The sequence below is a fragment of the Cynara cardunculus genome (genome assembly GCF_001531365.2).
Source record: "Cynara cardunculus var. scolymus isolate 2C chromosome LG 1, CcrdV1, whole genome shotgun sequence".
Classification (NCBI taxonomy): domain Eukaryota; kingdom Viridiplantae; phylum Streptophyta; class Magnoliopsida; order Asterales; family Asteraceae; genus Cynara; species Cynara cardunculus.
This window is the reverse complement of record NC_037528.1, coordinates 22134420-22144887: the sequence shown is the minus strand read 5'-3', so window position 1 is coordinate 22144887 and position 10468 is coordinate 22134420. Positions and strand designations below refer to the sequence as shown.

The following is a 10468-nucleotide window of genomic DNA, read 5'->3' as shown; positions in this document are numbered from 1 at the left end:
TAGAATAACACCCAAATGATGCAAACTAAAACCCTGCACATGAAAACCCCATTTGTGGCATGTGACCCTTTTAATTGCAACTGAGATTGGAGGTCCCATTGACTTTCTTCATTCTCTTTCAGGTAGAAGCAACTAGTCAAGGAATCACATGGTCACTGGGAATTGGTAATTTCTAATCCTTCAAGTGGATGCAGACCCAATGCTTGTCATTCATATATGAATTTGAAGTTCATTTCAATCTATGTATGCGTAGATAAGGTGCCATTATGCGACTTTTTGATGTTAATATCGATAGTTATCATAGGTGTACTCAATAAAATGCAACTTTTTTAGTCTTGGAAGTAAAAGCAACACCTAGCTTGTGAAGATATTGTAGAAGTATTGTTCCTTTTCGGAAGATTGACAGAATATGATAGAAAACGGTTTTATAAAGGTCCGAATTGGTTCCAATTGATCATACACAGCTGAACCATAAGGTGTTGGACCTTGATGATGGAAAACGAGCCAAGATAATAAATTGAAGTGTGCAAATTAAGACCGTGCTCCATGCACACGGCTGCTATGCAATGTGACCGATAAGAACACCTCATTTTGTGGGATCAAATAGTTGATGCTCAACGATAGGGGCGGGCATAGGTTATGGTGCAACGTTTTATCGTCATATCTTGATCGGAAGAAGATTATAAGCTTTAATTTGTGCTCTTTTTAAGATATATGAAAAGTTTATCGGGTTTAAAACGCTTACCAACAATTCGTTTTGATAACTGAGAATGTTAAAGTAAGCACTTACCGATTAGAGTGATGTCTGTTATAGGTAAGTACTTACCGAGTAAGCGTTTAACATTATAAAAAATTTGTGTTTCAAGCAAAAATGTTTTTTTTATAAATATTTTTAATAGATTTTGTTTAATGTTGAATATACCAAGTATTTAGATTAACCTATTTTTATATATTTATTGTAAAGTTTCTTTTGGATGATTTTGTAGTTGATAAGGTACCACGTTTTCTAATCATATTCTTAACGTTTTACCTAGTATGATCAAGTTAAGTTTTCTATTTAATTATTATTTAGTTATTAATTTATAACTATTAATTATAATCAATCATATTTTGTTTATTAATTTTTATAAATATTTGCTAATTAACTATTTTTAGTTATATTATTTAATTAAATGTTGTTTATTTATTATAATTATTTTTATTTATTTTTAATCATTTTAATTATTATTATTATCATCATCCATTTTTGATTTGTTATTTTTATCTATACTATATTATAAAATATTTGACAAAAATTCTTAAAAGCCATTTTTATGTATAAAGTATTATTTATTAATGCATGTTACTTAAAACTCAAGATTACAAGTAGATTATGCGTAAGTACAACTTATTAAAACTTCATATCTGAATTCGTGTAATTAACTGCAGATAAACATAACCAAATACAGGATAAACATCTCATTTTAAATATAAAAAATCTAAAATATAATTAGGATAATCATTGAGTTATAACAGAATACTTAATTATTATCTTTATGAAATGTTATATTATTAAACCAAAAATAAATTATTTCATTATTAAACTTAAACTAAATTATAATATAAATAAATAAATTATATTAAAAAATGAAAACTTTTAAATAATTGATTTGATATTAACATTAATATTTTTTTTCAAAATTTTATGATATGTTAACATTTATGTTTTATTAAAAAATAAAATCATTATTGCTTTCTTAAAAACGCATAAAATTGTATTATAACATCAACAGAGACAAAGAATAAAATAGAACATTAAAATCGAGATGTATTTCGTTGCATTGCACGAGTACGTTTCTAGTATAATTTAATGGATTTAGTTGGGGGGGGGGGGGACCAAATACAATAAATTTTAAAAATATATGCAAGTTACATGAAGATAAAATTATATTTTAGAGTAAATACAAATTTCGTACATGTGATTATATCAATATTTGGATTGGGTACCCTAACCGAAACAATTACATGCATTGTTACTATAATTTCTTTCTCTTATGAATTGGGTTGTTTGCTTTAACGTTGCTAATCTTAGCTCCGATAAATCAAGGGTCTTTTGGTCTTTTTATTGTTTTCTTTAAAAAAAAAATTCTATAAAGAACTCATGGATGCTTTCACCGGTGTCCCGATGTTGATCCAGACTTTGCAACCACTTCTAATAGGCACGGACTAGACCAGAATCATTCTCAACGAGTCCATAAGAAGCTATCTCATTTTCTTTATCGGGTTCGGGTAGAGATCAAAAATCTTGAGTGACCGATCTGACCTTCAAATCTTTGAAGATGTGCTACCACCGATAGGAAACGCAAGCAACAAAGGTGATCTCAGCCGTTCCTATGGCAAAGGCATCAAGTGCAAACCACCTTCAAATCGTTTCCCCAAACTTCACATCCCATAGTCCCATAGTTACAGGTCCGATGTGAATACCATTGTATTGGAATAATTTGCGACATCCCTCAATTTATCTAAAAAGAAAGAAAAATGTGGCTGTCGGAATAAAGACAATTGAAGAAGTTTCGAGTTTGGAGCTGAGATTTATAAAATAGAAACAAAATACACAACGCAGTATACACAAAAAGAATCCAAAAAAAGGAATCCGTTGAGTTTGGGGTTGAGAAGTTTCGGTGTTTGTATTAATGTCTTGCAAATGGTGATGGTTTAATGATGGGTTCATGGCCATTCATCTTTATTGACAACTGTATCTTGTTCGCTTCTCTTTCAACTCTTGTGTTGAAAGGAAAGACCCATATTCGTAGGATCTTATGAGAATAGGAGTTAAGCTTAAAAGCTTAAGAAGAGATTCAGACTCTTTGATCACTTTTAATCTTACCCATCAATTGCATTCATCACAGCAATTGATCTGGTACATCACATTAGTGTTGATCTTCAATTATGATTGATCCAAGGGTGGAAATTCATTCTTCATTCTTATTGGAACCCAACCCTGTTCTGAAATGGGGTTGTTTGGAGGATGAAGAAGACGAGGGCGGTTGAAGATGAAGATTACACGACCACAATATATTATATTAGTAATATAATCTTTTTTATTAAGAAATGAGAGAAAAAAGATAAAAGTTCAAAATGAAAAAGACCATATTGCCCCTGACTTAACGGAGTTAAGATAAATAGAGTTAGGGACCCAATTAGTAACAAAGTGAATACATGTAATTGTTTTGTTTAGGGACAAATCCCTAGTTTTGATATAACCACATGGACGAAATTTGTAATTTACCCTATATTTTATGAAAATATATATATATTTAATTAATGGTTTATTTTAATATAGTATATAATATAAGAACTAAGTAATTTTGGCATTATGTCTTTTTAGGTTATTTTACATTTGGTATTTAGCTTCTTAGCTAATTTATGCTAATGGAAGTAGGGATGGCAATGGGTCAGGTTGAATTGGGTTCGGGTTCAACCCATTTATTAAACATGTTAAAAATCTCAACCCAACCCATTTAATTAAATGGGTTGAGATTTTTCAACCCAACCCAACTTGTTACATAAATGGGTTGACAACGGGTTGACCTGTTTACTATTTTCATAACCAACCTGTTAAATAAATGAGTTGAACTTGGGTTGACCCATTTAATTTTAAAATCTTAAATAAAAAAAGGACTAGACTATTTAATTTTTTTTGAATAAAACACACCCACATATACAAACAAATTGTTCAAAGTTTGAATAAAACACAACCACAACAAATATATTATACATAATAAGTTGAATTGGACTTTGAAGACGATAATGGAGTAATAGACTAAAAGGTTTTCTTAGGGTTTCATGATGATTAAGAGTAATGGAGGCGATTGGAATTTAGGGTTTCATCTCACGACAGTATGGATTTTTAATTAAAAATAAAACAAAATTAAAAATTAGTATATTAGATATAATATTAAGAATAAAAAAAATTATATAATATTTTAAATGAGTTGAAAACGGGTCGAAAAATTCAACCCAAACCAACCCATTTATTTAAATAAGTTAGACGGGTTGACCCATTTATTTAAATGGATTGAAAATCTCAACCCAACCTGCTAATTTTGGGTTGGCTTCAGGTTGGGTCATTTTTTGCCGCCCCTAAATGGAACCAATTCATTAGCCAACTTATCAACTATTAACTAGCTTATCAGTCAATAGCTAGTCAATTACATAGTTTACCAAACATGGTCATAAAACATCTCCTACAGATTCTCTAAAATAGAAAACCAAAAGTTAAAATCTCTAAACTAAGTTACATTCAACTCCAACATATTCTTTATTTTAGAGATTTCATCATCAGTTATATTACCAAGAACAAAAGAAATTGTAACCAAGGTTTAGGGACCGTTTACACACACACTTAAATGGTAAACTCTCACAGGGTAAGATTGAAAACTATCATATATTCAAACTCGTGCTTTTTTCTACCAAACCAAACCATAAGGGGCATTTCATAGCCATACATACATATTACACACACCAATATAAATGGTCACCACTTCACCTTCTACCAAACTAAAAACCAAGGTAGAAAGGCAACCACACTAACCACATCCTTTTTGCTTCATCCTATTCACATATCACAAACAAACATGTCGAAATCCGGCTCTACGAAACCAAGCTTCTATCTTTATCTTCGGATGCCGGCTTAAGTGGACGAGGAAGAGGGAGACTCGGTTCGGATACAGACCGTGAGCGTGCCACAGGTACAGGTACAGGTGCCGGCGTCATCTCTTGTGGTTGGTTAGGGTTAGGGTTTGGGTTTGGAGAGTAAGTGAAAGAAAGGTCCCTATTAGAAGCAAGTGCCAAGAGTTCTTTCTCTTCAAGCCCTTTCGGAGGGCCTAAGCTACAACGGTCGGGCGTGTGTTTGGCTAAAGCATCTTTGAATTTCTTGATCTGCATCATCATGTTATTTTGTCCTTAGACTAGTGTCTTTTAGCATTTACAGTAATAAACAAACAGAAACAACCTCTTTACCCCTTAGAGAAAAGGACCCATTTTACACGGGATTTACTGGGTCGTTTGGTTTGGTTACGTTTACGAATAGAAAACGAAATGAAAAAGAGGTAAGAATACGAACCGTGGCATTGGTACAACTAAAGCTACAAAGACGACCATGGGCTCCTCTGTAGAAACGAAAGAACGGAAGGACGTGAACGTTGAGGCTATAACACATGGATTTATGATCCTCGTGGTTCACAAGTAAAAACTGTACATCCGGGTTCATCTCGGCCAATTGACATAACTACAATCACCAAAAACCAACATCACAAATATCTCTTAGGGCCGTTTACCCAAATACTTACCCGGTAAACACTTACCGGTAGGAGTCTAACACTATAATCTATTTTACCAGATAAGATTGTAGTATATTAAACGGTATTGTATGCAACAATTTACCCGATAAATGTTTACCAGGGTAATAATCCTCACCATCACTTACCGGTTAAGATTTTCAGCCCTTGCCATGTGCATCAGGTGAGAAAAGTTACCTGATCCGCGCTTACCGGGTAAGTATTTATCCAAACACTCAAAAGTGCTTATTACCGATGTCGCACAGAAATAAATCAATAAGTGATTTTCATAAGCAATCTCAAACACCCGTAGAAGAAACGATCAGAATTTAGACCTTGGGATGAAGAGCTTTGCAGCCTCCACAACCAGGAGAAAAGAAACCGACGACCACCAACTTATCGCCGGCGTTCAAAAGAGACTCCACAAGCTCCTCTGCATCCGTCACCTCCTTCATATTCGGTTTAATCCCTTTCTCCCACCATTTCACAGATTTCCCAATCCCATTACTCATCTGTATATATTTCAACAATCAAAATCACAAAATAAATTCAACAAAAAATAGATTTAATCAACAACACAGACCTTAACATTCACTCTTGGGTCGAAAATTTCACCGCCGGCTGATGATCGGACGGTCAAAGATGCTCTCAGACTTGAAAACGCCGGCATCTTAATCATCACCGGCGAAAGTTTTTTCAAATTTTCACGTGAGTAATCATGATTGGAGGCTGAAAACCTATAGTTGCTACTAATCTTCCCTATAATCTCAGCCATTTTACCCCCAAAATCAAAACTTGTTGAAGATTCAGATAAAGGGGGTTTTTGGGAGTCAATGTTTATGATACGATACGTGTAAGAATAAGAAGCTTTTGGGAATTCGAAATTTGGGATTGAAGAAATATTTGTGGGGACGTTGCTTTTTTGAATTAACTTAAAACTTTTCGTAGAATCTTGCTTTTTCTCCGGTGGCATGTCGACATGATCCGACGGCACTACCTCACGCCACGCAATTTGAGGTTATAATTTTCTTTTTTGACCCTCGTACTTTTCAAGATTAGCTTCTCAAAGTCCCTCGACTCTATTCCTTATTCGCAAAGCAGATAAAAGTGATGATTGTATTCTCAATTAAGATGATTTTTGAGTCACACACTTATATTATGATATTTATCTTGTTTTATTAGAATTCAAGCACATGTTACAGGCTATACCCTTTTAAAGATTTTTTTTATTAGTCTGGATATCCAACCCACTATGCGAACCGACTAATTCCAGGACGACTACCTGCTTTGTAAATATCCTAGAGCCACCGCATTTGAATCTCTGTGACCACAAGAGGATTTTTATTTCTTCTTGGATTTGAACATAAGACCCGCAAGTACTCTTGAGCTTTGGAGCTTAAGCTTAATCCAATCAGACACCACCTTTTTAAAGATTTTTGTTTCATAAGTTAAAGGTTTTTAGAAAACAGACTTAGATATTATATGTCTATTAGGTAAAGAAAAGTCTATTTATATCTCCATCTTTAAAAATACATGAAATTTATAGAATCTTTTTGATTTATTTTGATAACTCATTCCCTATGTTTCATGTGACGAGAGTGGGCAAGAAAAGAAGGTTTGATCCATATCTTCCAAGAATTGAAAATCAAATGGCTTATCCAAGGGGGCAAGTTGCAAGAATTTAAAAATATCACACAAGAAAAGCAACAGCCGCAAAGTATAGGGAGCAGAATGTAAAATTCAATTTCTAATTCTAGGGAGAGATGTCACACACGTGGTTCCACAATATAGAAGTTGGAAATATTGTATTTACATAATTGCCCATGGTGATCTCTTTTGGGATATACTCGTGTCATGAAACCATTAAACGGAGGAAAATTACACACTTAGCCTTTGCCATAATTCGTAAATAACGTGCTAATGTGTCGACGGGTATTCTGGATTAAAGGAACTTGTTACTATTCTCACCACACGAGAATTACGGGATTTACTTTTAAAGATAGACAAAAATCCATTATTATAAATTTTTCAATTTTGTCTATATTCATTTACACTAAAAGGATACTTATGTTATGCAACAAAATATATTTTGATTTTAATATTTTATTTTATTATTTATCTCAGTCGATGTTATAATATGGTCTTACGTAATTTTGAAAAAAACGATGATATTTTTATTTTTAAATAAAATATAAATTTAAAAATATCATAAAAATTTAACAAAAATATATCGATGTTAATATCAAATTATCTATTTAAAATTTTTATTTTTTTGTAATTCAATTTTTTTATTACAATTTAATTTAGGCTCAATGATGAAGTAATTTATATTTTGTTTAATAGTATAATTTTTTTATAAATATAATAACTAATTATTTTGTTAGGACTCGATAATTATCCTAATTATATTTTAGATTTTCTATATTTTTAAAATGACATATTTATGCTCTATTTGGTTATATTTATCCACAGTTAGTTACACGAATTCAAATATGAAGCTTTAATAAATTGTACTTATGCATAATTTATTTGTAATCTTGAAAATATATCTCGATACATTGCACGAGTACCCTTCTAAAACCAACTGAAATATAATTAAGTACATAGCAACTCAATTATCGAGTCTTCAACGGTTCAACACTTGATTTATTTCAAACACATCGATACACCTCCCACCAGATTATATTCCGCATAGATACATAAATTCCACACAGATGCAACATCCTGCAAAATACCATATTCCACAGATGATTACTTCTACTGTTCCTAAGCCAAAACATTCACAATTCATCCTAAAAGATGCCCCATGAAAACTTTCTAACATTTTTCTTTCGGGACAAAAATCATAAATTTTAAAAACGGCAAATACTTACGCGCAATCCTCACCTTTGATGAGGTTTGAACCCTTGACCTACGGGAAGGTTGAGCTCTCTCGGTAATAGGCCAATAACCCTTTGGTAGATGGGACAATACTTACTAAACCACCCATATTAAAATTAAAACCCTAAAACCTTCAATTGCCACAATTGTTATGTACTAATGGAATTGAACCATGGACAGATGGGATATTCCACCACCTCCCCACGACCTCGACCTCAACCACTACGCCACAACACTTGTGGTTAAGTAGACACTTATTTCAAGACAAACTAACTAAAGCAGAAATGAGGACACTAAATGCTAAGTTTGTGTGGAGAAACTTACAGTAAGGGACCATGTTCCACCTTTGATTATCACCTTTCTTCCACTCCCACAAGACAATCTTCGTGCCATCGTGCACGCCACCATGGTTCTTGTCACCATTAAATGCATCTACGTTAAGCCGAATGTTGTTCACCATCCTTACTGCCCTATAACCATCGCCCAAGTCCTTGCTTTCGGTCCAAAGAACCGACTCATCGAGTTTATTAGGGTTGTATTCTGTCAGATGAACCTGAGGAACAATTTATAACCAATTTGCGGTTTCAATTACTTCACAATCAAGCATATGCTTTCAGTTGTCAGGGGCAAACAGATTAGCAGGCGACCTAATTAAGGCCTAGGCTTAAGCATGTCTTATTCTACATATTTCGGGTACCAACTACAAGACTGATCTTATACACACATATATAGAGGAAAGTTCCGTTATGAACCCAAAATCGATTAAGAACCCGAAAACCGCGGTCCCTTTTCAGGATGAATGTTCATTGTGAATAACATATTCAGAATGAATATGATGGATTTGGAAGTGTTATTCATCATGAATAACACATACCTATGAATAAATCTCCATGTTTCTGATGAATGTATATATTTATATACATACACATATACATATAGATTGGTATAACCATTACACATATTGTGAAGAATAGCAAAAATCTAAGAAAACAAAGGGGAAGGCAAGCAATTCAAATGATCAAATGGTAATAGAATGGCATACTGGATAAGTTGCACCAATGGAGTGTTTGATGGCTTGTCCAGTGGCTTTGTTGACCAAGGCAAAAGAGGGAAAACCCTCTTCATCCTTCACCCTTGTGCTGTATTTCTCATCTTTGATCCAATGCTGTTTCAAAGTCAAACAATTAGTCAACACAATTGATTGATTGGCTCAAGAAATGAAAAACGAATGAATCAAAGGTACCTGATGAGGATCGGAGGGGTTAGAGGGGGCAAGAATCACTTTTCCCTCACGGATCGTCAAGGAGTAATCGCTTTTCGCCTTGCTATAAACCCTAACTGTGGGTTTATTATCGGTATATCTTTCGGGTATTTTATGGTGATTAGTATGGTGGTGGATAGGTTGCGGTTGCGGTGGTGGTGGTGGGCGGTAATAGTCTGCGGTGTACGGATGATGTGGTGGAGGAGGGTAGACCTCAACGTGGGGGGGAGGGGGGTAAGGTGGTTCTTCATGGTGATGGTGGACGATGTGGTGGTGGCGGTGGTCGACATGAGGAGGCGGAGGGGGGTGATGAAGTGGTGGTCCACCACCGACGTAGGGTGGAGGTGGGTAAGGTGGTTCTTCACGGCGGCGGTGGGTGGTGTGGTTGTGACCGTATGGGTCCATTTCATGAAATCAAAGTTCGTCGGAAAATCCAAACGGGCGTGGTTACTTAAAAATTGGACCCTACTCTGAATGTTGGTAGTTTCTGGAATATGTTGTCAATCACGATTCTATTCTTAACGAGGAAGCAAAAATATAACACGAAACATATATGTGTATTATATTATAAATTATTTGATAAAAACTTTTAAAAATCAATTTTTATGCATAAATTACTGTTTATTAATACATATTACTTAAAACTCAAGGTTGCAAGTAGATTGTGCGTAAATACAACATATTAAAGCTTCATATTTGAATTCGTATAAGTAACTACAGATAAACATAATCAAATACATGATAAACATCTTACTTTAAATATAAAAAATCCAAAATATAATTAGGATAAACATTGAGTTCTAACATAATACTTAATTATTATCTTTATAAAATGTTATATTATCTATATTATCTTATTAAGCATTTGACTAAAACTCTTAAACTCGTTCATCCCTATTCGATTTCATCCCATATCTGAATTCGTGTAACTAACTGCAGATAAACACAATCAAATACAATATAACATCTCATTTTAAATATAAAAAATCTAAAATATAATTAGGATAAT

The 10468-nt window shown here is 33.6% G+C and overlaps 2 protein-coding genes across 2 annotated transcripts; both read right to left on the bottom strand.

The window, feature by feature from the left end:
• Positions 1–4410: 4410 nt before the first annotated feature.
• On the bottom strand, positions 4411–6205 carry LOC112519336 (thioredoxin-like 1-1, chloroplastic). Its single transcript, XM_025127397.1, has 4 exons — positions 5902–6205; positions 5654–5830; positions 5105–5269; positions 4411–4920 (listed from the first exon to the last, which is right to left on the bottom strand). The coding sequence occupies exons 1-4, from the start codon at positions 6091–6093 to the stop codon at positions 4633–4635; spliced, it is 822 nt and encodes a 273-aa protein (XP_024983165.1). The 5' UTR covers positions 6094–6205; the 3' UTR covers positions 4411–4632.
• A 1638-nt stretch (positions 6206–7843) lies between these two features.
• LOC112523716 (ricin B-like lectin R40G3) lies at positions 7844–9914 on the bottom strand. Its single transcript, XM_025133401.1, has 4 exons — positions 9442–9914; positions 9241–9363; positions 8523–8751; positions 7844–8042 (listed from the first exon to the last, which is right to left on the bottom strand). Coding segments are annotated over exons 1-4 (777 nt in total). The 5' UTR covers positions 9865–9914; the 3' UTR covers positions 7844–8040.
• Positions 9915–10468: the final 554 nt, after the last annotated feature.